The 27271-nt window shown below is 36.3% G+C and overlaps 4 protein-coding genes across 9 annotated transcripts; 2 read left to right on the top strand and 2 right to left on the bottom strand.

The window, feature by feature from the left end:
• Positions 1–345: 345 nt before the first annotated feature.
• Positions 346–3937, bottom strand: LOC140771138 (uncharacterized). Its single transcript, XM_073112555.1, has 6 exons — positions 3534–3937; positions 2622–2821; positions 1573–1713; positions 1416–1496; positions 688–812; positions 346–606 (listed from the first exon to the last, which is right to left on the bottom strand). The coding sequence occupies exons 1-6, from the start codon at positions 3754–3756 to the stop codon at positions 558–560; spliced, it is 819 nt and encodes a 272-aa protein (XP_072968656.1). The 5' UTR covers positions 3757–3937; the 3' UTR covers positions 346–557.
• A 693-nt stretch (positions 3938–4630) lies between these two features.
• Positions 4631–7832, bottom strand: LOC140771380 (uncharacterized). 4 transcript variants are annotated; one of them, XM_073112898.1, is made up of 4 exons: positions 7679–7832; positions 7481–7553; positions 6186–7084; positions 4631–5139 (listed from the first exon to the last, which is right to left on the bottom strand). In XM_073112898.1, the coding sequence occupies exons 3-4, from the start codon at positions 7010–7012 to the stop codon at positions 4965–4967; spliced, it is 1002 nt and encodes a 333-aa protein (XP_072968999.1). In that variant the 5' UTR covers positions 7013–7084; positions 7481–7553; positions 7679–7832; the 3' UTR covers positions 4631–4964. The 4 variants fall into 4 exon arrangements, with proteins under 4 accessions (XP_072968999.1, XP_072968997.1, XP_072968998.1 ...); XM_073112896.1 differs by having other exon boundaries at positions 6186–7069; XM_073112897.1 differs by lacking the exon at positions 7481–7553 and having other exon boundaries at positions 6186–7069.
• Positions 7833–9299: 1467 nt separating this feature from the next.
• On the top strand, positions 9300–12495 carry LOC140770343 (putative HVA22-like protein g). Of its 3 annotated transcripts, XM_073111496.1 has the most exons (7): positions 9300–9480; positions 9677–9756; positions 9861–9959; positions 10047–10103; positions 10190–10253; positions 10338–10550; positions 11868–12495. In XM_073111496.1, the coding sequence occupies exons 2-7, from the start codon at positions 9725–9727 to the stop codon at positions 12192–12194; spliced, it is 792 nt and encodes a 263-aa protein (XP_072967597.1). In that variant the 5' UTR covers positions 9300–9480; positions 9677–9724; the 3' UTR covers positions 12195–12495. The 3 variants fall into 3 exon arrangements, with proteins under 3 accessions (XP_072967597.1, XP_072967596.1, XP_072967595.1); XM_073111495.1 differs by having other exon boundaries at positions 9711–9756; positions 9861–10103; XM_073111494.1 differs by having other exon boundaries at positions 9861–10103.
• Positions 12496–13873: 1378 nt separating this feature from the next.
• Positions 13874–18680, top strand: LOC140770219 (novel plant SNARE 11). Its single transcript, XM_073111283.1, has 10 exons — positions 13874–14274; positions 14608–14700; positions 15273–15366; positions 15473–15510; positions 16241–16335; positions 16626–16705; positions 17788–17844; positions 17953–18045; positions 18133–18207; positions 18345–18680. The coding sequence occupies exons 1-10, from the start codon at positions 14201–14203 to the stop codon at positions 18435–18437; spliced, it is 792 nt and encodes a 263-aa protein (XP_072967384.1). The 5' UTR covers positions 13874–14200; the 3' UTR covers positions 18438–18680.
• The last annotated feature ends 8591 nt before the right edge of the window (positions 18681–27271 follow it).

Below are 27271 nucleotides of genomic sequence, written 5' to 3'. Positions count from 1 at the left end.
CAAAACTGTTTTCCTAACTAGAACAAAAGAAAGGCAAGGTCTCAATTGCCAATTTTGTTATGGTAAATTCAGCACCTGATGATAAAGGAGTAGTCCATCTTTGAATTATGTCTGAAAAAAGAGGATGTCTTTGACAACACCACTAAAATGTGGGTGTTGATATGCAGAAAGACCCCTTTTTTTTTCCTTTCTAAAAGGGGACTAGAACTATGTATTATTATTAGTCAGCATGTAGTGCTGCATATTATGATGACATCACAGCATATAGATACCAAACATGCCACAGATTTTCTTCAAGAGAACACAGATTAATGCCATTCAGATTTAGATAACACTCTATCAAAGTTCATGCTGAACTTCACCTATATATAAATTCTAGTAGCCAACTGAAGCTGAGAAATGCACATTTCAATATCTACATTCTAAAACTTTAACATTGGAACGGTTTGCCACAACAAGTTCACAACTCTGAAATATCATGAGAGAGCTTAGAAAGGCTGCGTGATTCACATGCTCAAGAGAGCAGCTATCGAGTAGAAGCACGTAAGGCTTCAATCTTACACCACTCCAGAAGGAAGACGAAGCACCAGTTGCCCACCAAGAAGGCTGTAATTGGAAGCGGTATATTAGAACGTGATTTAGAAACTGATTAATAAGAAAGACGATGATTTGTGGCGAAGTAGTTACCTCTTGACGTAGTAATAACAGAAATCTGCAAGGATGAAAGTTTGAACAATTTCTGAGAGAAGAACCATGGATGGCCACAGCCCATAGCCCAAAGCTGTCAATAAATGCCCACGGGTATCCAAGACCTATTAACAACAAGCATTTTTACTTTTAGAACCAAGCATCTAGATTATACAAAAAATTCTGTTGGTGTCTGATGAAGGTATGGTAGCATTGAACTTTCACAAAGGCAAATGCATCAAATGATTCAAGGAATTAACAAAAACAGCGCATAAACCATAAGTGATATAGAGATAAACATGTAAACTGATATGTCCATTATGATGGAAAAGAACACTTGCTTGTTAAAAAAAAACACTTGGTTTTGAAAAAGAAAATCGTTAGTTATCTCAATTCAAATTTGATAAGTTTCTCAGCCATATGTAATTTAACTAGAATATGCTTACAGATTTATAACTTGGATCAAAATATTACACAAGAATAATTGTTGTTTAATCACTTCACTGATCATGACTAACGAGTTCCTTAAAAGGCACTAACTACATTGCTGGTACTTGATTACAAGTATGCTTTAACAAATTTGTTCTTGCACATACCACTATATTAAGTATTGACACACTTATTCACTCAGAATATATATGAATTTCAGAAGAGTGAAAGACAATGAGAATATAGAATCGTAAAAGAAGAATAATTCCTAAAGAGACAACTAATTAACACAACCATACCTGAAGAACCCAATGTGCGCAACTCAAAAATCTAGCTATCCCCAGAGCAAACACGTAGTGAGCTGTGAATGGTTCAACAATCTGGAAAACAAATGTATAAACTTTTTTTAAAAAAAATTGCTATACAAGTTATGGAGACCTGAATTCTCAGGTTTACCTTTGTGTTTTGCATTAAACGTAATTGCGGCAATACGGAAACAGCTTCTAGATAAACACAGAAGGCCCAACAGAGCCTGTTGAAAAAGTTATGTGACGTCGAAGGATGAACAAGAAGTGCTAATAAAGCACAAGGCAGCACCTACGACATGAAGAGAAGCATTACCCAGTTCCAGTTATAAGGTCAATAAAAGGGTATGATGCAAAAAGTAAATATTATTCCAGGGCAAGCATGCTCCAAAACAAAGCATCTCGCCTAATACTTTAAAACTGTTGAGGAAAATCAGGGCGAGCAAGACATGTTTCATCACTTACATGTAAGCCATGAGAATTCAAAGATAAAAAAGGAAATGAAAAGACAACTCTTAATATATGCAATAACAAAATAATTATTTCTTCAGCATATTCAAACTCAAGCAAGAATTGCCAATCTTATTATATAGGGAAAGCAAATATAGATCATGCAAGTGCCCCAATGAGAGACAAACAAAGGTCCCTTGGCTATTTCTTTCTTTCTTTCTTGGCTTTCTAATTTTCTTCACTCATCTCTAAAAAATAAGGTCCCTTAGCTACTTATTTTTCTCTTGACTTTCTATTTCCTTACCTCAGCTCCAAAAAATAAGTTAACTTGACGGGAACAAACATCCATGAACTAATATCTATGCTTAATCTAGCAAACAAAAGATTCATAGTAGATGACTGGGACCTGAGAAAAAAAAAAGTTCTTCTATGGAGTTATTATCTATTTTATAAGTCAGATATGTTCAATTCCCAGATGATGTGTCTATCACCAAAGAGGGGACTCAAATTGGTTAATTAGGAGCAAACTTTCATCCATACGATAGTTACAATATTTAACTTACTTTGAATTCTGCAAAGTGTAAATTTATCATCAATCATACATGAGAGGAAAAAGTTTAGCTTTGTATCCTATTAAGCAGAAAAGCAACCAAATAATTTCTCAAACATGCAATAAATGATAACTGCAAAACAGAAATGTTTTTAACCTTTCGAACGTGGTGAGGTTAAAGAAATTCAAAGATGTCTTACCACATAATATATTACAAAGTTATCCTTATCCTCCATGTAACTGGACTTTAGTTTAAACCGCATCATATAAATAACCCAAAGAGTACTAGCAAGTGTAGCAGTATCCAGTAGAGTGTGGATGTCATATTCCATAACAAAACTGCAATATAATCTAACAGCTAGAAACAAAGCTGTTAAGTCCTGAGATTTGAGCGATAAACCTGCAATATTTGAACACAGAAAAGGAAAACAGATTATATTAAAGAAAGCATTCCAATTAAAGGAAAAAGTTAACAAAACCCCCTCCTCCTAATATGCTCGGGTTTTTTGTTTTTTGTTTTTTTTTGCTTTAGGGATTTAAATACTTAGAAAAACCAAATTTTACTACAAATATTTCAGAATTTTTTAAGTAAAACAAACTTCTAAGCATTTATATTTTTAATTGATTGAATCATTATCAGGGTATCCGACAGCACCCGGATCATGTTTCCCTTTGTCCTTTGCTCAGAGCTTCCTCTATGTGCATACCATAGGATGAGAGCAAGTTGTGGAATAGAACTTTCACTGTCAATCAAATAAGAACAAAAATTTGCACTATCGATTCATGATGCTAAGCAGAACAGACACACAAAATTGTAATTATCATGATCCTCCGGTTTCAAAGCCTAAATCTATGGTACACACACTTTTGAACCAAATAGAGAATCCTTATCAAAATTCCTATCATGATCCAAAGCCGCGGGAACAAAACCCTAGATCGAAAATCCAATCAAAAGATCGCTACTTTTTCGCTTCAATGGTTCCCCGACGCGTCAAAATCCCTATCCTTTGTCCATATCTTCTTGCAATCAGGAATAGATCTATCTAGGATCAAGCAACAACTCATCGTTTAAGCAACGGGAGAAATATCTAGGGCAAGATAAGATCTCAAACCAGCGCAAGTCTTCTCCTTTGTGAGCTTATAGATGAGAACAGAGATTCCGACAGCGTGCACTGCCTCGGCGGCGACGAAGAGGTTATCGTGGTCGTGGACAATGAATCGGATAAAGACGAGCGCGGCCATCCCGGCGACCACGGCAAGGAAAGCCTTCACCTTTGGCGGCTGCCGCTTCACCCATCTCAAAATCGCCTGCGTCGGAAGCTTCGATCCGCTCATTGCTTTTGCCGGTCGTGGAAGAGAGACTGAGAAAGCGAGAGCTAAAGAAACCCTTTTCTTTGTTTACTCGTCCCCAAAAAGAGAGCACCTTTTAAGGGAGGGTATTAGAGAGTGGAGGAGAGAGAGAGAGAGAGAGAGAGAGAGAGAGAGAGAGAGAGAGAGAGAGAGAGAATTATATATGAGCCTTCCGAGTAAGACCAGGAGACGTGAGGAGTATGAGACGAAAGGAAAATTGGAAGGAGAATCACAGATTTATAGGTGCGTTTTATCTATTAAGTACCGGATGGAAGATTATTTTGCAGAACGGTCATGTTCTTGGACTTCGTGAATATTTATAAATTTCAATAACTTTAGGGTGTTTATTTTAATTTTTCAGGAAAAAAGAGGTTCGAGCTGACTTGTCTACATTAGTGGGAAAAAAAGAGGGAATTTAGGTTTTCTTTTTTGTCTTGAGTATTCGAACCAAACTAGGCCTCATGGCAATCTTATTAGTGCTCTATCCTAAATATAAATACTATCTTATTAGTGAGAAAATTTTATTCATATTTATTTTATCATATCCTATTCAAATTCAATTTATTTCTCTAGTTCATCTGAGATTTATTATATATCAAATTTTCGGACAGATATGATGTAGCTCACCTCAGCTTACTCAAGCTCGACTCATTTACTCACCCTAATCAAATGGAATAAGGTTATTGAAATCGGTAGTCATGCCATTCCAAAAATTCATTTCATTCAAAGGAGAAAATTGGATTTCGATTGACAAGGACCCAGAAAACTGAATCCAATAAATAGGCTAAAAATCAATATTGAGATGAGCAAGAATATAACATAACAAATTGAAGCATTCTTGCAGTTTTGTCTTGCTGCAGAACCAAATTGCCTCAAGACATCTCCCATAATTTTGATAAAAAGATGTCAAGAAGCAGAACAACCTTTTAATAAAATGAAACAACAATATCCAAAAAAGACAAAGCTGTGCATACTCAAGGAGCCCTAATAATGAAATAAACTGTTTCTGAACTTATATACAAATGTGAATATTTATGTTTGCACATAGTGTGCATGGGAAACAAATGTGCTCTGTATATGACGAGGAAAAGGCAACATGTCAACACACCTAATAACAAGTGCTTAAATCACAATTCAGAGTCCCACAGTTCACAGAGAAAGTAAGTATACCAAATGGCACCAGGAATCGAAAACTATATATTGGGATTGTTCATCGCCATAAATTTGCATTGCTCATTCATGGCGAGCAGCTGTGCCTCCTTCTTGTCTAGCAAGGCTCTTAGCCTGACATTCTCCTCCATGAGTTTCTGAACTTCAGCCTCCTTCTTCGCCTTCTCATTCTCTAAATGAGTAGTCTTATCAATCAGCCTATTTCAAATAAACATCATTTAGTCAATCAATCTTTTCCTTTTCCAGATTTGCTTATTCCAAATTATGTTAATATACTAAATGAAAATCTCCTAATGTAAAAGATAAATTTATACCCACGAGATGCTACAAAAACAGAAGTGTAAAGCATTAATACAAGCACAAAACTCATATAATATAAACAAGCTATTATGAGAAAAAGATGAAAGACATAAGGGATGATAGTGGAAGAGAGATTGCTTTGCCAAAATCATATGCAAGAACATGATTCTAACAAAAATCACATTTACTGACAAAAGACTTGTTCCTGACAGAAAATGCCATATTAACATTGGTCATACTGCATGATAGACTGATCTGTTCAGATTGGGTATGAGACCTTCTTATGCTTAGTTTTCATAAGTATCTTATAGGTTCTGTCAAGAACAAAGGCTATGTTGGCCTCGACCATATCAAGGTTGATAAATGAATTATGGTGACCTCAGCAAGCTTTAGATTTTAGAGCATGAAAAGGCATTCCATCTGCAACTTTATAGAACAGAACAGACCAGAACATGTGAGCCGCAAAGACTTCTCACTTCCCAGGGTAATAAGGCATACATAACATTGCAGTATATTCATCTAAGAACCATTTACTTGGTTGGGCGTTGGTAATGCATTTAAATTTTAGCAAATGCAAGAACCTTCAGGTAGGTCATTAGGTCTTCTCGTTTAAGTTTTAAGGTAAAACAAGAACAATTGTGTACCTTCAAAGCTGCTTTCTAGCATTGTTTTGATGTCATATGTTGAGAAAATTATAGTGGTCAGTTCCTATTCTAGTTAACCTTTTTAAAAAAATTTCATTTTAAAGTTATTTCCCTTGCATGCTTCATGCAATGGAAGAGGGAAAATGGAACCTGATTAGGGAAGAATTGAAATTGACTCTACAACTGCGAGATGAGTACAGAACAGAAAAGGAGAGAAAAAGACAAAGGGCTTCCCAATGGCTCATGAAAACTGAAACAAGTAAAAAAGGTTGGTCAAACCGCAAAATATCAAAAACATACCTGTCGAAAAGCTTCTCTATTGTTTGAAATTGTTTTTCTGATGATAGGAGAGTTTCTCTTACACTTACAAGAGTGCTAACAAAAGATCTAAGTGACTCAAAGTCCTGCTTCACCCGACAAAGTTCCTGTTCATTTTCTGCAGCTCGCTGTCTTTGTTGAGATGTTTCTTGCACCATATCTTCAACCTTCTGCTTCATTTCATTCAAAATACTGTTTGTACCCTGAGCAAATTTTTCCATCTCTTCCACTTTTGCTGACATGCTCTCAATTAATAGTGTCTTCCTTCTTATTTCATCCAACCCTAACTTTACTTTTTCTTTCTCATTAGCGGCTTCAGTTTCTGCCAAAATCACCCTTTTGACAAGAGATTCCATTATGCCTGCCACAATACAGAATGATTTTTTAATATCATCTGTATCTCCATCATTAGCATCAAGGCGACCCGGAATATACTGACTACTACCAAGTAGTGTTTCGTAATCTGAACTTTCAAAAGAAGAAAGATTAATATCCTTAATCCAATCTGATAAAAGGACGCCATGTTTGTCAACAAGCCCTATGCCCTCTTGATGTTTAACTCCACATGAAATATGGGCCATAATTCTTGCCTTTGATTTCAGATAAGTTAGCAATGCTGCAGTAGTTTTAACTCTATGCCAGAGATATTCTAATTCCTTCCTTGTTTCACCCTCAGAACATTTAATTTTGGCCTTTACCTCCAGAAGTTTGTCGTGCAAGGCATCAACTTGAGATTGCTGGCTCTTCAGCTCCTGCCTCATCTGACACTCTTCAGTCAATAACTTGCGCTCCTCCGTGGTGTTTTCCATAATCTTGTTCTATCTTGCAGCACCTTAAGATATACTTTGGTCCAAACAAGATAAGACCTGAAATAGCAGCCCCTGAGGACATTTTATTTTGTGCAAATAATTGACTGCTAGTTTGCATGAGGATGAACATACTTTTGAAAATCACACACCAAAAATAAAAATATCTAGCCACACAACAATCTGATATTAGGCAGGTTCAAAGTATTAGTAGGCAAAGGTGACATAGAAATAAACTCATAATCATTAGAAATTCACAACAGTTTAGATATTTCTTATGTCATAAATCACGTTTTTCATGTACCAAATTGAGTTCTTTGACTATGATTTGATCTAATTATGGAACTGGCAGAACAACAGCAACAGCATCACCCTTCTCAAACCTCAAACGACCATTATAAACCAATCCCAAGAATTGAAATTTCTCGTTACACACATTACCAACTACGTAGATTAGAGATGCTGCCATACCTTATCCGATCATCTACTTCTCCATACACCCCAAACCACCATTGCAGATAAATCGAACAAATGGAATTTCTCGCTGTACCCATTACCAAATACGAAGATTAAATATGCTACCACCTAATCCAACCATCAATAAACGAATCGAAGTCGATCTAGAAAGGGAGATAAATGATTTTAGTTGGGATTAATGCTCGGAGATACCTCCGGATCAGCGGAATGGAGAAGGTGCCGCGTTGATCCGTTCGCTTTCCCTTTCCTCTTCTCCTTCGGTTTTCTTTCTTCTTCCTCTTCTTCTTCGTCTTCTCTTCTTTTTTTTTTCTTTTCTTTTTTTCTTTTTTGTTCTTTTCGTGCTCTAGGGTTCGCTGGTTTGGGTCATACGACGAGTCTATCGCGCATTTGTGGGCCCTTTTACTTGGTAGTGGATTCTCTGTAGCATCGGTTGAAGGAAGTTCCTGCAGTCAGGTCTTTTCACACTTTATGGTTGGCTGCCAAATTAAACGCAGTAATTAAAAGGACAGAAATCCAAGTTCTTTATATTTCTTTCCTTTTTATCATTCAAAATTCAAAGGCTAAATATAAGCCGAATAAAATGCCAATTCTCTATAGACATAGTGGCATTTATTATGAGTCGTTATTCCCTGCGTGTGGCTAAAATTTGAAGTTAGTTGATACATTGATTTGTTGACCTAGCCCTCGAACATAGCTTTTACAGTGTCAGAGTTGATACGAGACGATTCCAGTTGATTTGGTCGCAACGTCATAGGCATCTTTGTACATCAATTATGTACGTCTAAAATCTTGATTGCACATAAAAAAAATCACGAGTTTAATATGTACGTCAATTAGACGCTCACGATCAATGTGTAAGCACATATGTTCCCAAACTAACTCTGAATCCTAATTCTTCCAACACTTTAATTGTATAAATATTTGCAATTGGCTTGCACAATCGAGTTGCATCTTTAAGTAAGTTTATTCTATATGCAGCATTAAGAAGGATGTTACCTAGGTGGTGGCGAACATTTCTCTTAATTTTTAACATGGACGAACCGGTACTCTGCTGACTATCTTTTAACATACAATAATCTCGTTAGATAATTATAGAAGAGCTAATCCTTTCTTCTTATAAGTTTGACATAATCTCTACCATAAACACATGAAAATGCATGGTAACAAGAGGATGCTGTCCCATCAATCATAGATTCATTATTGGAGTATATATATCCCATTCACCGGACAAGGCTCTAAAGAAGGCAGAGAGAGACCTCCATTAGTAGGGACTGCCTTTTTGTCTTGGTACCACCAAACTTGTCAAGAAACTCGGTGGTAAATCGAAGGTTCAAATTAATTTGATTTCAAACCAAACTTAAATGTTGATCACAAAGGTAGAGATTCAAGTACGTGATGACAAGCCCACGTGGCCGTGGCTGTCCAACGCCAATCATCTCAATATATCTGCATGTAGTCGTGACAGCCACGTGGGGCTCCCGTTGACTCGGTCATGCTATACCTAAGAGGCCATCATTAAAGTTCGTAGATTATTATTATGATTCACCATCAATCTCTACATACTACAATTTAACCCATTACTCTAATTAATCTCACGAAATGGGTTTAGTATTTGGTCAAAGTAACATCTCTACCTTTTTACGTAGCAGTAACTAAGTTTCGGACATAATTTATAGTTAGTTAACTAAGTCAAACATAGTCTATATTTCCGTGTATTATATAAATATACAGCGTTGACATTATTTCCAACGTATTATCGTGTACACGTAGCATTACTCCTCCAAAGACGTGACGTGGTCGGGCGACGTGCATCCCTCTCGTCTCTCGTCTCTCGTCTTCCATTCTTCTCCAGCCTCTTCTCCTTCTCTCTCTCTCTCTTCCTATCATACCCGTCCGAGGCAGGGGACGGCCGTGGCGGTTCAAGGTTTCTTCCAACCCTCCGAGTTGCCGATCCCGATCTCCTCCGCGATTCCTCTCTATCGAGAGGGCCGAAGGTTTATTTAATCTCTTGATGCATTTTTTCTTTCATGCCCAAGATTGGGAATGCGGTGCACTTCTTTCTCTCCTTTTCCTTTCTTTTTTTAATTTTTATTTTTCTAGTCGTTGCTCATTGCATAAATTTCACATACATTGCCATGATTTATGTCATATTAGTAATCTAGTATCAAAGAAAAGTTCGATGTTTTGCAGAGAGCTGTCGGAATAATTATTTATTTGTTCATAGTGCTTCAGGTCAAAATGCTCGGCTCCTTTATTACTAGAGCTTTAATGTAAGAAATCCCAGCATTCTTTGCTTGATTGAGATTAATTCTCTTTTAGGGAGGTCATATAGAAAGTGAAAGTAAAAGGAATAATTTGTTCTGCTTCTTTGCAGAATGGTTCTTGGCTATGCCTATCCTGCATATGAGTGCTATAAGACTGTGGAATTGAACAAGCCGGAGATTGAGCAGTTGCTCTTTTGGTGTCAATATTGGTTAGAATTCATCACTTGTTTGTTTCAGAAACTAAAAAAAAAAAAAAAATTAAACTGCATCTTGTTTTACATGGTGGATTTTTGCAGGATCTTAATCGCAGTTTTGACTGTTCTTGAGAGGATTGGGGATACTCTCATTTCATGGTAATCAATCTTTCTTCTGTTTTTCTGAAGGATTGCTTTTATTGTTATGATTTCTCTTGTTGGTTTTGTGGGTTGGCCTCTTGAAGGTTGCCAATGTATGGCGAAGCAAAAGTGGCGTTCATCGTGTACCTCTGGTATCCTAGAACAAGGGTATGAAATTTGTACTTAATTGGGTGAAATGAATTGATTTTAAATCTGGCAATGGTTAACCTTGTTTAGTTTTGTTGATGCCAGGGATCGCTATATATCTATGACTCATTTTTTCGGCCATTTATCGCAAAGCATGAAACTGAGATTGACCGTAATTTGCTTGAATTGAGAACAAGAGCAGGTGATATGATGATGTTGTATTGCCAGAGGGCAGTGAGCTATGGCCAGATAAGGTTCTCTGAGATCTTGCAGTATGTTGTCTCTCAGTCACAAGTGCCGAAAACTAGCCCTGTTCAGGTATTATTTGGTCAGAATAAATAGGATGATATCTGCAGTGTAGCTATCAATTCATCCCTGCTATTCTATAATTTTCATCTAGTTCAGTTGATAGCAAAGAATAGATTGTTTATTACTATCCTCTTTTATCTGCAGCTAATGGCTGTCCCCTTTTCTACTATTCCTTTAGCTGCAGCAAACTATGTCTATATATTTTCCAACATAATGTAGGTTCTTCTTTTAATGAATAGGTTTATCGAGTTTGAATAATTTTTCACTGATATTTAACTGTTGGAAGTGCAGATCTTTTGCTCAAAGAATACTTCTGATTAATCCCGCCTCTCCGTTAGCCCCACACATTTTATACATATAAATCTTGTTAAGCCTGCTTCACCCTTTCTAGTTTCTTAATTCAACCATTATCTTGTAACTGTTGAAATCAGCAAAATGACAACCAAAAGGACTTTGCTCTTCAAAAGAATCTAGTTTAAATTGCGAGTCTGCACCAATTTGGTCTCAGAAAGAAATTTCTAGCATGGCCAAAACTACACTAGTAGAGTTGCAAGTATTCAAAATTGTAGCAACTTTGATCTTCACAAGAACTTTCTTTCTGAATCTGGAGCATTTTTTCATCTTCGAAGGAAAATTGAGTAAGAAACTTCTTGATATAATTGGTGGATTTTACTAACTGCTGCCCGTAATGCTGAACGTGTTTCAGATAATTGTATTAACCAGTAATAGATGCATTTCGGCAAGTTGATTTGTATGCCGCTGTATTTGAAAAGAATAAGTCTTAAACTGTATTCAATCTCTTGAATCATTGTATTAGCACATGAAAAAATTTCAAGAAGGGCTACAGCTATCCACAGATCCTTGTTGGATATTTAGGAGTAGTATTCATGCATTTCTTCTGAAATTTTCATCTATATGACTCCATTGCATGCAGATGAGTTCTGTTCCATCTCGGTGCGTATCAGACATCGATTTATGTCTATAAGGGGAACCACAATTCTTCTTATTCCATTATTAGTTTCTTGTGCACTGACAAGTCTTCATTATTTGAATCCTTGTTTGTTCTGAAACTCATCTGCAAAGAGAGCTGTTCCATCTTCGTATATGTTGCTGTTATAATTTTAAGATACTGAATCTAAATCTGTTCATCATAGTCGATATGATTGCCCAGTGCTAAGCATCTCAAATGTTGATTTTTAGACAATCTAGCTTGATAATTCACACAAATCCATTGATTGCATGAGGTGCAAGTCTTTGAATCTCCTTTGTATATTTGAATTTTGTACTCGATGAGTTGCTTATTCTAACATCTCACTGGTACGACAGAGACAACAACCGCCGGAAGCCACCCGTCGGCCACCTTCTGTGCCGCCACCCGCACAGCCTGCTCGCCCGCCGCAAACCTCTCAGCAGCCTCGACAACTTACTCGAGCTGCGCCAATACAAGAAGAACCTCCGACAAAGGCAGCTTCCGCCGCTCACCCGCAAACCTCATCGGATACGACAATCAATGTCCTCCCTCCTACCGAGGAACCAAAGCAGGTCGACGGGGCAGACTCCTCAGCCGTCCAAGAATCCGAGCCACCGGAAGAGGAGACAGTCATAGAGGACGCAAACCGCACGCCCCGTGCCAAGCTGAGAAAACGGCATTAGCCGTCACCGCTGCTGCTGCCGCCGCACCATCTAGCCGTTAAAACCATTTCTTGCATTCTCTCTGCTCTGCAATTGATTCATTTTCCAATCTATTTGATTGTTCTTAGAGGGAATTCAATGTAAATGAATGACTTTGTAGCAGGCAAAAAGACAACTTTCTTGTATTGATTCAAAAGAGCACCAAGACCCACGTACAAAATTACTGATTACATTGACATCCATGATCCATGATCCAATAACAACACCCAGTAACCAAAGAAACAGCCAAAGGTAAGCAAGCATTTGTTGAGTTTCATAAGGTTAGCCTTTGAACAGGGAGGTGGGAGACAAGGGAGCGGAATCCAACTGATACAATCCAATCGAAGGGCCCACGAACCGGAACAGGATCCAGCCGCCGATGATTATAAAGATGGAGGCGTAGGCGAACTTGTTGAGCCAGAAGAGGAGGCCCTTCTCCCCCACGTAGAGCTCCACCGCCTTCTCCGCCAGCGTCATGGAGTCCCAATCCTTTGGTGGCGGAGGAGGCTTGACGCTTTGCTGCTGCTGCTGCTGCTGTTGCTGCTTTGCTTGGTTCTTCGAACGCGATCGATACTTTATCTTGAGAGTGGGCTTCGGAGGCCGAGGAGAAGGATTGATGGTTGTGGTGTCGGATTTGGTGACGTCTTCGGCGGTGGCTTCGTTATCGCTGCCGACTTCCGGGCCCGTGGCTCGGAGGAGATGAGGATGTTGCCGGCGAGAAGGAGAGAGGAAGAGATGGATTCGGTCGTAGTGTTTGTCGATGGATTTGGAGTAGAAGGAGGAAGGTAGAAGTATTTTGGCAGCCATTTTCTTTGCTCGTCTTCTCTTTGCTCTTCGTTGGTTGAGGCTTTTTGGATTTAGTTTGGGTTATCCGTTGGCCGAAAAATGACCGATTTGCCCTCAAAGAGATGCTAATCGGCTAAGTAGAGGTTGGGCTAGTAAGGGGTTTTCCACTGGGCCCATGGGCTATTGGGCTACAGTTAACCATGGTTCATTTCTAAGCAGATCTTTATTGTATATTTGTATGGAATTTAATTAGATTTTTTTTTAATCAGAGATCTCTATTGACTATTGTAGATAACAATAAACTTATTCTTTATATATTGACGTGATTAAAAATGAAATTACATAGAGTAATTAATTATAAAGAAACTTCAAATTTTAATAATAGAAAGGTAGATAAAAGAAAGAGTGTTTTACATAATTATATAAAAAATATTATAATTACCACTAAAATCTTTTAAACTCTTTTAAATTTTTTTTATTGTGATTAGTTTTTATCAGAATGTTAATAGATTATTTTAAATTGACAGTTGTTAAAATTAATGAAAATATATATGAATGACTAAAAACCAATTAACTATATTTAAGTGACAGAAATGTTATGTTTAAAAAAAGATCTGTTTTAGGTGGTAATTATAGTATTTTAAAAGAGTTTTACTATTGATGCTAAAAATGATATAAAAAAAATTGATTGGCAATTAAATTAAAATTCCTAAAAGAAATCAACCTAACACCATTAATCAAATAATAATAATAATAATAACAATAATAATAATAATAATAATAATAATAATAATAATAATAATAATAAAGAAAAAAGAATTAACATAGCACCAATATAAATACTATTTCACTTCCAAAATTGGGAAGGGGAAAAAAGAAAAAAGAAAACGAAAAGCCAAGCTGTTCGAGGAGCTCCGTTATCGCTTCTCCTCCTCCGTGCGCCAACGAGATCTAGATCTCGACCCAAAGCACAACCCGCATTGCTCCACGAAGAGGTCTTCGGATTCGATCTCCGCGATCTCGAGGGAGACCGCAACCTATATAGATTCGTCACTACGATTCTAATGCCTCGTTGAAACCCTAGCGGTATCCGCTCAAATCTGGGTTATTGGACGATTTGGCCGTGCATTGGATTCTAAACGGATTTGTGATTTTTATTGAATCCTTCGGTGCTTATTTGCCCGTGAGCTTGGATCGGCGAAATGGATCTGTCTGCGTTTAGCGAGGAGCTGGCCGAGATCGAGGGGAAGATCAACGATATCTTTCGGGCATTGTCGTAAGGATTTGAGTCGTTTTCCCCTCATATTTTAATTATTTCTCGTTGATAATGGAAGACATATTATTTGTAGAAGTCAACCTTATGCTCTTATTACTTGATTATTTCCCTGGAACTTTTGAAAGGAGAAATGGAAGTATCTTTATATTTTTTTTAAGGAAGAAAAACTTCTTATTCGATTTATTTCAGGTAGTACCTTACCGGTGATTTGAATTTAGAGAAATCCAAGAAGAATATATAGAAGGACCATGCTTTGATTGCGACATCTGACATTATAATAGATGCTATATTATTCTACGATGGATAACTGATGCTTACCATAATTTTTCACAGAAATGGGTTTCAGAAATTGGAGAAGATCAAAGACCCAAATCGACGAAGTAGGCAGCTGGAAGAACTTACTGATAAGATGCGGGAATGCAAGAGGTACTTGCCTTTTTTCCTTCTATTTGGTCAGGGAATTGGGAAGTTGCTAGTGCATTAACTTTCTATCCCATCATTTTATGTTTTCCCCATTTTCCACTTTCTTGGTTCTTAGGAGCTACCATTGACTTGTCACTTGATACCTCACAATTTATAGTTTCAGCAATATGAAGATAAGAACCCCTGAACATAATATATCTACTTAGGTTCTACTGCTGCTGGCTAAATGATAGTTTGCAGCAAGGTTTTTTTATGTTATTTTTTTGCATGTTTAGGCCAGATCATTTGTTAAGTTGTCCTTCAACATGTTTTGCTGGCAAATCCAGCTTGCGCAACATAATGTTCCTTTTGTTTGCATCTAGAAATCTAAATTTCAGCGTCTTGAGAGATGCCAGTTGATGTAACCCAATATCTGATTCATTCTATGGCTGATGATGCTGCATTTTGAACCTCGTGTGTCAAGCATGTATAAATGCTAGTTACGGAAGATAGAAGAGATTTTTGTTCAAGCTATTAATGCATTTTATTATAGGTTTCCTTACTGATGGCATTTTGCCCTTTTGTTGGTTTGCTAGACTTATTAAAGAGTTTGAAAGAGTGCTGAAGGAAGAAGAGAGTCGAAATACTCGTGATACCGTCAAATTGCTGAATGATAAAAAACAATCAATGGTACAATTTTACACAAATCATATGATCTCCTAGTTTGACTGGATGTGTTCTATCTAAGAATCTATTTTGGAACACCTTATTAATTGGAAGCATTCTTGTTTTGCAGATTAAAGAACTAAACTCGTACGTTGCTCTCAAGAAACAGTGAGTTTTTATCTCTACTCTTGGTGCACACTCAGATCTTTGCTGTCATTTTTATTAGCAACTTGCAAATCTGCTCATGCTTATGCAAGCATAGGCCATACAATAGAACCATTTATTTGGAGTCTTCTTAGTTTCCATGTTGCCTTTTCATTTGAATCTCATATATTTCTAATATCTTATTAGCTTGTTGACACTATCTATTAAGTGCATTATTTGCCTGAAAAGAAGGAATGACTTATGTAAGATAAAAAAATGATTATTGGTTAAGGATTTAAAATGTAGAATGAATTTAATGTAGGAACACTAGGAGTGCCCAATTTGCTTGAAGAGCCAAAATAAAGCTGTAATAAGGTCTACTAGTAGAATTCTGTTCCCAGCTGTCCAGACTCCAGAAACCAATTATAGGGCAGAATAAAATTTATTCAGCTATGTTGCAAAATTGACAGGTCCCTGATGTACCTAATGCTAATTAATATAATCAATAAAAATGGAACATGATGTGTATCAGTGTATGAACTAGGAGTATTAGAATACTGTTAAACAACATATTTGTCTTGTCATGTGTAGCTGTCGCATTTTATTAATTCTGTGGTGCACTGCTGTCTAGATTAATATTGAGCTTTTATCCTTTTTTGTTATTCTACATTAGATAATCTCTAATTGAAGTGCTTCAAATCTGATTGTCCATTTTTCTAGTTCTTATATTGTGGTTATCTCTGTGGAATTGCAGGCAAGCAAATACTCTCGATAATAAACGAGTTGATCTATTTGACGGTCCTAGTGCTGGAGATGGTTTTGGCGAAGAAAATGTCTTATTAGCATCATGTAAGTGATGTTATTATGTGATCTTGTCAGATGAGCTGTGTGCATTTAAGGTCATAACTGTCTTCAAGTTTTCAACTGGATGGTGTAGATAATCTAAGCTTATAAAACTTTGATAAAAAGGAGGAGATATATTTTATCATGGCTAAATCAAGAGCTTGTGTAAAGACCAGCACATCTAAACACAATTTACTAAGTACTTGGAAGAACCTTTCAGATGATCAAATAATAATTTCTCTACAATTCTAGTATTTCCAGGTTTATTTGTTATCTAACTGCAACATGCTGTGCAGCTATGACTAATCAGCAATTAATGGACCAAGGAAATCAGATGATGAATGAGACTGATCAGGCTATTGAACGTTCAAAGAAGGTTAGGTTTTCCTTCATGTAGAATCACTCCTAGGCAACTCAAGGCATTGCGGCTGGTTTTCTCATTGTTCTTGCCTGCTGTTTTGTCCTTATACCTCAAATCTGAAATGTCAATTCATTAAAGAATTTAGTTAGCTAGAAATAGTATATGGAACTAATACTACTGGAACTACAGACTCCCTCGGTACTCATCTTTTTATTCCTGTGTCAATCATCTACTTGGTCACTTTGTCAAATATGATCTCGGTGGAAGGAGGTAGTGGTTCTACGTGTTGCTTTTCTACATTTATATTCTAGGGGATAGCTCTCTCCAAAAACATATTCTTGGAGATAGTGGCTGCCCAATTTGGTTTTTCTGAAGCTTAAATAGACTGGAGTTCAGTTTCATAGGTCAATCTGCTAGCTGTGTTGATGATGTTTTAAGTTGCATAAAGAGGTCTGACTTTTCCTCAATTCTCATACAAGCTCTTTTCCATTAATTTTTCAAAAGTCTTTGATCCAGATGTAAACTTAACTAAGTCTTTGATCCAGATGTAAACTTAACTTAGTTTCTACTGCACATTATTTACTTCTTTGGAAGCCCTTCATTTCTTTCACCCTTGATTCTTTTAACAGTTCAATGTAAGTCTATTCTTTTTCTTCACCACATGGCAGATCGCAGAACAACACCATGGTGACCTTTTGCTTTGTCATGTAGCACATGGTATTATTTCTCTTTGTGCTATATGATGAGCCCTTGAAGGCTTGAACTTTCAGCTTTCCAGGCATCATTATTAAATTGATTGCTGTAGTATAAGAGAGATTGCAATATCATTTGCTGCTGTCTATATGTGGAACTACTATGGAGGCTGTGCTGCTATATATAGCTGCCAAAAGATGGTTATTTATGTTTGAAGGAAAATTGCAATTTACCATTATGAAAAACTTATCTGTCCAAAAGCAAAACTGTTATTGTGTTGACTGCAGGCATAATAAATTTGCAATTATGCTCCATGGTCTGGGGAATCTAATTTCTCATGAAAATATTCAATTTCATTTACATTACTTTTAGCTGCAACTACTTACTCTGACACTGTATTATAGGTTGTGGAAGATACTGTCAATGTTGGAGCTGAGACTGCAGCTGCTCTCAAAGCACAGGCATGTTGCCTATCCTGATTTTCCGTCAAACCTTTAATCTATTGTTTGATTTTATTTGAGAGTAGGGCAAATGAGACTCATTTTGTTATCTCTTCCTGTATTTGCTAGACTGAACAAATGAGTAGGGTTGTTAATGAGCTGGACTCGATCCACTTTTCTATTAAAAAAGCATCTCAATTGGTGAAAGAAATTGGCAGACAGGTTAGTTTCTCAAAGACACGCCGTGCACTTCATTTCTGGTTCTTTATATCACCAAGTAATTGTTTCTTCCTATCTTCATAAACTTAGGTTGCAACTGATCGATGCATAATGGGTATGCTATTCCTCATTGTGGTTGGAGTGATAACAATAATTATTGTAAAGGTGAGTCAACTATTCAAATTTGATCAGTTGTTCTGTTAGAAATCTATGTCCAATTAATGGGACCTGGTTTTATTTTACTGTAGTCATCTACATATCTTGGATTCTTTTAAAATTACCTTGATGTTTCAAATGTCCAGATTGTGAACCCACATAACAAGGATATTAGGGATATTCCTGGACTTGCTCCGCCAGCAAATAGAAGACTCTTATGGGTTCCAAACAACAATTGAAGCTCCATCCTTCGCGCCATCTGCATAGTTTCAACCTTCAGGCCATTCGGAAGTATTTCACTATTTGGTGCAATATGGCTGAGCACCATTCTGTAATTTAATCCTGATAATTGGTTCAGTTACCCAATTCTTTAGTATCCTTTGACTCATGAGGCGGTATTGTATTCTTATGTTGTGGTCCACTTCATTCGGCACAAGAAATATGTATGTTCTTATATGTGAAGAGAGAGGATAGTTTTGCCATTGTTCCTTTTCTTTGTTACGTATCCTCTTTGTGATATCTTGTACTGAATTCTTCAGCTAACCAGCTGTGTTGTGTGCTCTTCCTTACAGTGCAAAAACCTTTTTTATATATCAATTGTTTAGGTCCTGTTAGTGTTAGATAAGACTTTGATCTTAAATAAATATCCTCTGCGAACAAACAAGGATTTTAATTCCCAGTAATCCTTAGTTCGTACTAAATTTGATATGTTTTTGTTGTTTGTTTTTCTTTTCTTATTTCTTTAATGAACAATTTGAATGGGGTTGGTTGGGGTGTGGTTTAGAATAGAGTATATATAATATACATAAACTGTGCACATTAAAGTTTACTATTACAAATTTAAAAAATCAATATAATTAAACTGGAAAAGCCCCAGACTGATGTGCATAGAGAGGGGGTGAAAGTTCCGAGATTTCCAGCCCACTGTACCATTGGTGGCAACTGTTGTATTGTACTACTTCTACAGTTGTACTACCATATCATCATCTTTGCAATTTAGAATTCCTTTTTCCTATTCTACTAACTTTATTTTATTTATTATAATATATCACTGGAAGCCAACTTGCAATCAGATGTAACATATCATCTTAAGCCAACTATTTGTTGGCCTGCTCTTTTTTTGGGCTATTTAGTATCTACTAATAAAATATCTGCCTTGTTTCTCCTCTTCCCAAGATAGCTGTGTAGGTTTCTTTCTTCTCTTTCTCAGCTATGAGAATTTGCTTTGCAATTTATGAAAATTACTCTCCATAGATCCCTATGGTTACATCACCTAATATAATTTCATCTTTAAAATACTTCCTCCGAACTTAATGGTAAAAAATAAAACTGAAGAACTCTATGATCACTCAAGCTCTGCCTTTGTTTCTAGCATCGAATGACAAACATAACATCTACTCGGAAGGGATAAGAAAATTTCATTAAAACTTTCTACTTAAGTCTACCTCTTCTAATTTCCAAGCCATAAGCTAAGAGTTTAGAGGTGAATTTGATCATATATATAATCAAACTAAAAACAAGGTCGTCATACAGTAATTTCTCACATGAAAAAAAAGAAAATACTTTACATAGAGAAAGCTTCTCCACTGCTGCATTTGTTGCCTAGCAGAATTAAACTCTTTTCCATACATGTATGGAAGGAAAAAAAAATCAAATAAAAAGAAAAAAAATGGAGAGAATTTCGACTTCAAAGTGCTTCATGTCTAAGGATCAACACCTTGTTGAGATTTCTATCTAGTTCTTTTATCCTGCAACCAGTGGGGTGAAGTTTATGATGGTTGGTCTCCTGTGAATCCTAATCACCTCTCCATTATTGTGCTCCTCATCCGAGCTCTTATTCGCTGCACAATTCTTCACCAAAGACTTGGAAGAAGAGCTCGAACACCGGCGATGCCGCCGCTCTTCTCTCTCCAGGGCTTCGTCCATCTCTATCTGCTCCTCGCGGCATTCATCACTACAGAAAGGAGTATTCCCTCTGCAATAATATTATGCAAACCAGGAGATAAATATCTTTTTCCCATGCAACGTAGTTAACGTATAGTGATCTATCTATCTATCTATCTATCTATCTATCTATCTATCTATCTATCTAGGATTATGGTTTTCACCTGTACATAAAAATGTCGTGGCCCACGGCGATAGGCCGCTTGCAGAGAAAGCAAGCGTCGAGGAAATGGTGCGCGGCGCCGTCGCAGAAGAACCTCACCGTCACCGCCTTCTTCTGGTCTCCGACCGTTCTCTCTCTTGGCGAAGAGTTGCCGACAAAACTCGAGGATGAGAAGATGGAAGAAGAGATGGAAGAGGAAGAAGAAGAAGAAGAAGAAGAAGAAGAGAAGGAAGAGGGTGCTTCCATGGTTAGTTTGCTGTTTCTCTGACACTGATCTTCTTAGCTTAGCTTTCTCATTCGTTTCTTTTCGACTTTGGGTTGTGGAATGGGAGGGTTTGAGAAGATACTGGGGAGGTTATAAAAGTGGTGAGGGGGAGAGTGGGAGTGCAATTTGTATGCAGAAACTGTGGGTTGGAAGGACAAAGTCTTTGGTTGAATCCGTTGGCTGAGGGAGGAAAGAGCCAGCAGCATACTGATTCCACTTTCCAGCTTATACTCTGGAACTAGAAGGGGCCAACAACAAATAAATTTTCAACATAAATTTATTAATTTATAGGGTCTTCTTTGAAAATTATCCCATATATATATATATATATATATATACCCATATGATAAAATTATATTAAATTAAAATTTTGCTTAAAAGTTGCTCATAATTTGCACCTTGTTTCTATATATATATATAGAATAAATAAGGGTCATGTGTGCGATTAATAATAATAATAATAATTATTATTATTAATATTGTACACTTTGTCCTTCTTCATATCGTGGCATCATTGCCCTCAAAGGTACGACTCACGTGGAATGCACATGCAAGATGATCTAATAACTCTTTTTTTTAATGTTTTATTTTGGGCGATTAGGTTTGTTTTAAAATCATTCCCTTAAGTAGGTTCTTGAAACTCACCTATGCCCCTAATTAGTTTTTAAAAAATGGCCGAAAAGAAACCACGCGTTAAGGACGTGCGCGAGTTTAATTTACGTTGGACTTTGAATAGAACGAATAAATAGTGGCTTTATCCATCTTTTAAATCATAAGATATGATGGATAGAGTTGGATAAGTTTTGAGTAAAGCTTGGATAACCACAGAGCCCGACGTATAATAACTAGACATTAAAATCCAATGGCTACTTATTATTACTCGCAACAAAAGGCCGTTGTTTTCTTCCTCCATTATTTATAATAAATATAATTTTTAATCCAGGAGGATATATGGAAATAATTCACAACTTAGGGATATATGGAAGTATCTTTTACTCTCTCTTTTTTAAATATTTTTTTAACACCGTGAATTTATTTAATACTCCTTTCAAATGAACCATGGGTGGCTTTTGTAATAAAACTAAAATCTAGGTGGTGATATGCAATTAGTTGAGAGAGAGAGAGAGAGAGAATGGTTTTCTTTGGGGGGGGGGGGGCGAGGGCGATTTTATTCTTTGGTTTGATTGAGCAACAAATTGGAGCAAGTTGGCTAAAACCAGTGGTAGAGAAAATATCCAATTAATATCCTTCCAATGCCTTTTTGTCTCATCTCATGTCCAATTTGGCTTCCAAGGGGCGAAGCTTCCTCACATCGTTTTCCTTCTCTGATGTCATTTAGTTCGTCCTCTCTCTCTCTGTCTCTGTCTCTGTCTCTGTCTACTTAACCTGCGCATGTTCATCACCTAACCTCTTATAACTGGGTAGGAGCTGCCTGCCTCCCTGGGTTGGATGGATGGAATTCTCTGCTGGTTCCACTTCCCATTTGGTAGGTAGGTTCAGATCTGGTCGAGTTTAAATGAGGTCTAGATAATATAACTATGAATATGATCTATTTATTAAACAGAATACATAAATTATAAGTAAGTAAGTAAGTTATCGGGCGAGTTATAAAAGGGTTATACTCATTTAAAGTCTACAAATTAGTATTTAGGTTATCATAATATTGCCGCCCCTAATTATCGGATACCTACTAGCACATTTATCGTACGCATTTAAATGATACAACAGTGAGATGTGTGTATTATTAATGTGTTAGCTTGTATCTAACTATGCACCCATAGACCCATTGAATCTGCACTCATTTGGGAGTTAGTGTTGGTTTTGAATTATTAATAAATCTAAGACATAACATTAACATTGGATTACCTTAATCTTTTAACCAATAAAGTAATTAAAACAATTATCTATTTTTAAAGTCTAATCATTAGTACAAATTGCTTTGAGTTTAAGGAACCCCCACTGAACTAGTTTAGAAATCTCTAAATTAGTTTAATAACCAAACATCTTTTTATCCTTTTTATATCTAATTAAATTTATTATTTAAAAAAATTAAAACTAATTAACCTCAAACTAAACAAGGTCTCAACTCTCCAATTGCTAGGGTTGAACCCCACATAAATGTTTGAAAAATTGTGACAAGTGCGTTATGAACTTGCATTGTCCCAATATAATCTGTTTCCATGAAAGGATTTGGCTCTGTGATCTAACTTAATAATGGACTTAATTATCTTATATGTCGGAGAAAGGACCTAAATTGTCTAGCCTGTCTGAAGTGAGTGCAATTGGATAATTGAGTCCCTTTCCTTCTAGAAGTGATCATTGCATTGGTGCCTTTCCGGAGAATATCTAAAACAATGACAAAAAGGAGGTGATATGTTGGGAAAATTATAATTTATCTTATGTGATATTATGTCTACTTTTATTTTTCCTCTTATAATTTTATTTGTCGTTTTGTTCCTTATAATTATATCTAAACTGAAAATATTATTTTTTAATTATATTTAACTAAACTATATATCGATTTTGAAGATAATCGTTAAGAATAAAGTTATAAAAAATTTAATAAATTTTTTTAATATATCTAAAATAATATTAATCAAATTTTATATAATTAAAATATATATCTGTTCGATATATTTATCATCTAAAGTTTGATTAGTATTACTTTTACTGTTTAATTATATACGGCGAAAAAGATAACGATTGCACTTTAATGTAAACCATGCTATGTAAATAACATAAATAAAATTTTCAGGGGGTGAAATATATTAGGTCCCATTAATTTGAAGGCAGGAATCTCACAATATTCCTCACAATATTCGAGAGATTGGGAGAAACATATAATTATTTGTCAATTTCAAATCATTGATGTTATATATAAAGGGCAAACAAACAAGAGACTGGCAGTAGTAGTCTATCCCAAGCCCCCTGTTTCCTTTTATTTTAGTCCAAAAAGCTAGCTCAATTGATTTTGCTGACCCACCTTAAGGCATCACTTTTGAACTATGGGCTGCCTCCATGTTCTTTGAATTTAACATTGATCACCAAATATAAGATAGTGACATATGACCAACTTCCAAAAAAAATTCCTCCTTTTGCTTGGAATAAGAAGAAGAAGAAGAAGAGATCAAGACAAAATAGAGGAGATATGAATTGAGTGGCGAGGGAGGAAAAAATATGAATGCCATTTTCACTTTAAAGAGACAAAGTTATAAAGTGCACTCCTTTATGATAAACAATGGAGTTGTCTATTGCAATTAAAAAGAAAAGGTAGCAATTTGAAAATGTAGTACGAAATGAAGTGTAATAGTTGTACTTTTGTTATATATGTCCAAGTTGAGAAGAAACTGACATTGAAGATTAGCCCAAGGATGATCTCCAAGTGGCTACATATTTGGCAAGATAAATTGTTTGCAATTGATAGAAACCAACCATACACAGATTGATTTATTTTCATAACAGTATTTATACAAAAGCTCCAAGGAGATTACTTCTAAAAAGCAAAAAGTCTAGAAAAGGAAATGATCGCCACCATGCCAGTCTCATCGTCTCTCCGTTGAATTGATTAAGCTCAATTGATTAAGCTCTCTTAGCATCAGCCATCATGGCTCTGTCCTGCTGTCGAAGGCTATCACCGTCGCGGTTTAGATACTCCTGATATTTCTCCTACAAAATCCAAGAGACAAGAGAGTTGAGGTTACCTATTCAAGTCCTGGCTACATGTAAGGTTCACAGATCATTCACAAAATCTATACACCAAAAAATAGAAAGTAAAAAAAAAACAAAGAATACTATTCCAACAATATGTACCAAAATCCAGGGTAAGAAGACCACAAACCACCAATAAGTAGATTGTTCTGTCAAAAGTTATTCCAAATACCAAAAGTCCATAACATTAACATAAAGGAACATTTAAGGTATGACAGAATCCAAGAAATGTCATACCTCAGATATCTTCAGCTTGCTTCTTTATGTTCATTTATCTAGAGTGTCAAAGAAGTGAACAGCATCAAGCCTAATAATTACATGCTATAGAATTGAACTATAGAGTATCTGGACAATAAGAAGTTGACAAATTCCTTTACCTGTGTGAATCATAATGAAAAGCAAGGGTTTCAACTATAATAAACAACAGTTGCAAACACAGATAGAACCTACAGGATCTTGCAATAAAACACCACAGTGGTTGTGCACGTTTGCTTTGTGAGATAAGGATGTTCCACCAGATCCACAACAAGAACTAATCTTGCTAATTAATTGAAGGTGAAGGTTTATGTGATCAGATCTTAAAGGGAAATAGAGCAAGAGGAATACTAACTCTCCTCACTGAAGGAATTGGCTCCAAGATGACTTAAATGTGTTATTCCTATATTCTTCCGACTAAATTCAGTATAGGTAGCCAAACAGTGTGCATACCCTAATATACAGTAGTATCAAAAGCTTCAGTGCACTTTCAGAGATCTGTCACAAAAGGGATAAACACATGGCCCTGACAGAGTGAATAATAGCTTAAAGCTCTTAGATCTAGCAACTAAACCCACATTACCCAACATTCCAAAAGATTAGCTTTAGGAAAGTGTAAGAAAGTTTAGAAGTACTACTAGCAAAATGTTTTCTATGGGGGGTTCAAATGGAAATTAGTATATTTTCTACCAGAATCAATAAGTTCAATTCATTAACCTTCTTTCGATGCATAGGGGTACAAGAAATTCCATATAAATTTCCTCAAAAGAAATCTAACTAAATATCTTCTACCAAGTTTGGAATCCACCAGTCACTAAATGGAACCCTAAAAACTGTTTTCTACTGTTCAACAAACTACTAACTCACTGGAAAAGCCAATGCCATTTATATCGTGAATAGCAAGTCTGCATTCATTGGATGAACCACAGACTTTTATATGACCGAGGAACACAAGTAAATGCTTATAGACGGTACACAGCTCGATCCTCCTTTTACTTTCCAAGTAAAATATTGAAGAGTTCGATATAAGCACAATAGATTAGTACTATGAACTAATACATATTGCAATCTGTTAATTGACTTTTTGTCCTAAAAAAACTTGACTTGGATCTATATCTAAGGACATAAATCTTTACTAACATTAGAATGAGATTGATAGCAGTAGATCATTTTTTATTAAAAAACTGATGCTTTCTACTGATATGCCATGTTAATGCTTTTGCTGATTTTTTTTATGAAAAAATAATCAGTAAGCTGCACAAATAACTGTCCTAGTTACTGAATTCAGGACTCTTTGGCAATTCTTGTCTTTGAAAATTGTCAGGCGTTCTGTCGTAAAAGCTAACATCGATATGTTAACCTTATTCTCTCTAATAAGGTCAAACGAAAAGAAAATGTCAGCCGCATTCAGAAATTCTCACTGCTTCTAAAATAATCAAAGAGATTACCTTCTCTAAGAAAGTCACAACTTAGAACAGTTACACCACTGAAACCACCTCTTCTTATGATCTAAATCTTATTCTCACCTTTCACGAAGATGGTGTCAATCCGTCCTCCTCCCACAAAGGAAGTATGTAATTTCTTATTCTTTTCCTCCAATAGTAATATTCATAGCTCTAGGACTCGGAGGATGTTGTCAATCTGTCCTCCCAATGTAACGCATAAGTGCATTGGTCATGTTCAAAGCATCTTCCTGCAACTGAAAGTAAAGAATCTCCTTTGCGACATACTTAGTCAAATGATGTGTCTTTCAAAGAATCAACTTTAATTTCCTTCCACCGAATTCGACTTTGAATCATTTTGGAACGCAAATTTCATACTCTCATCCTTAAAACACACAAAAAGAGAGGGTTTTTATTATTATCAAACAAGAAATGGATGAGATAATATAACATGAGCATCCAACGACCCATTTGTTAAGGTCCTAAGAGGGCATTAACAGTGTACAAATGGCCAGAAAATAGTTCAATTTAAAGTTTCCGTAACACCTCAGACTCCCCCGCCCCCACACAAAAAAAAAGAAAAACAAAGAAAAAGAAGAATCGTGTACTTCAGTAATCCTCACCTTTGCATGAAGGAGCAACACCCCGGCGAGGCCAGCCGTGGCGACGCCTCCCCAGATCAACAACGTCGACGAGAACAGAGACCATTTGCGGAGGATCATATTCTCCTTCTCGTCCTCTTCCTCTCTTCTCCTCCTCTTCGATTTGTGGATCGCTTATTCGCGTTTTGCCTTTCTCGCCAAACTCCGTAGGCGGTAGGTCGAGCCATCGAGGACTGTGAGAGTTGGTATCGGATCACTCAGCAAAACATGGATCCGATCCGATCCGATTCGATCCGATAAATTTATGGTATCGGGTAAATCCTAAACGGTTGAATCCGATGGATAACTAAACTTCTTTCTTTCTTTCTTTCCTTTTTATTTGGCATATATACATTTTAAACTCATTAAAATAAAACTTATCTCTCTCTCTCTCTCTTTTTTAACACAACTTATTAACTTTCTCTTTTCTTTTCAGGTATATTTGTACAAAGCAAAGCCTTCCCTATGTGTGTGAGAAAGAGCTAAGAAGGGAGTATTAATAAAATATCAATTTAGTGACCATCTCTTGAGTCTTCTCCATTCCCGCTACTTGGAACATTTGATTATCCTTGGTCAAAAGATGCATCTAATGTGTACTATCTTTTGCTTTTATGAAAGACAAAGCCAACATGAACAACAAATAATACCTCTTAGA

The sequence above is a fragment of the Typha angustifolia genome, chromosome 11, assembly GCF_048772165.1.
Source record: "Typha angustifolia cultivar Huaian chromosome 11, ASM4877216v1, whole genome shotgun sequence".
Lineage (NCBI taxonomy): Eukaryota > Viridiplantae > Streptophyta > Magnoliopsida > Poales > Typhaceae > Typha > Typha angustifolia.
Note: the sequence above shows the minus strand (reverse complement) of the source record. Positions and strands in the feature narration are given on the sequence as shown.

Excerpts from the sequence above, each read along its gene's own strand:
- LOC140771138 (XM_073112555.1), bottom strand. The coding sequence starts at position 3,756 with ATGAGCGGATCGAAGCTTCCGACGCAGGCGATTTTGAGATGGGTGAAG. Across the intron at positions 2,822-3,533 it reads AAAGGAGAAGACTTGCGCTG|GTTTATCGCTCAAATCTCAG; the intron begins GTTTGAGATCTT and ends CAAATATTGCAG. Across the intron at positions 813-1,415 it reads GCGCACATTGGGTTCTTCAG|GTCTTGGATACCCGTGGGCA; the intron begins GTATGGTTGTGT and ends TGTTGTTAATAG.
- LOC140771380 (XM_073112898.1), bottom strand. The coding sequence starts at position 7,012 with ATGGAAAACACCACGGAGGAGCGCAAGTTATTGACTGAAGAGTGTCAG. Across the intron at positions 5,140-6,185 it reads ATAGAGAAGCTTTTCGACAG|GCTGATTGATAAGACTACTC; the intron begins GTATGTTTTTGA and ends TATTTGAAATAG.
- LOC140770219 (XM_073111283.1), top strand. The coding sequence starts at position 14,201 with ATGGATCTGTCTGCGTTTAGCGAGGAGCTGGCCGAGATCGAGGGGAAG. Across the intron at positions 17,845-17,952 it reads CAGCTGCTCTCAAAGCACAG|ACTGAACAAATGAGTAGGGT; the intron begins GCATGTTGCCTA and ends TGTATTTGCTAG. Across the intron at positions 18,208-18,344 it reads TAACAATAATTATTGTAAAG|ATTGTGAACCCACATAACAA; the intron begins GTGAGTCAACTA and ends TCAAATGTCCAG.
- LOC140770343 (XM_073111495.1), top strand. The coding sequence starts at position 9,725 with ATGCTCGGCTCCTTTATTACTAGAGCTTTAAT. Across the intron at positions 9,757-9,860 it reads TTTATTACTAGAGCTTTAAT|AATGGTTCTTGGCTATGCCT; the intron begins GTAAGAAATCCC and ends GCTTCTTTGCAG. Across the intron at positions 10,551-11,867 it reads CGAAAACTAGCCCTGTTCAG|AGACAACAACCGCCGGAAGC; the intron begins GTATTATTTGGT and ends CTGGTACGACAG.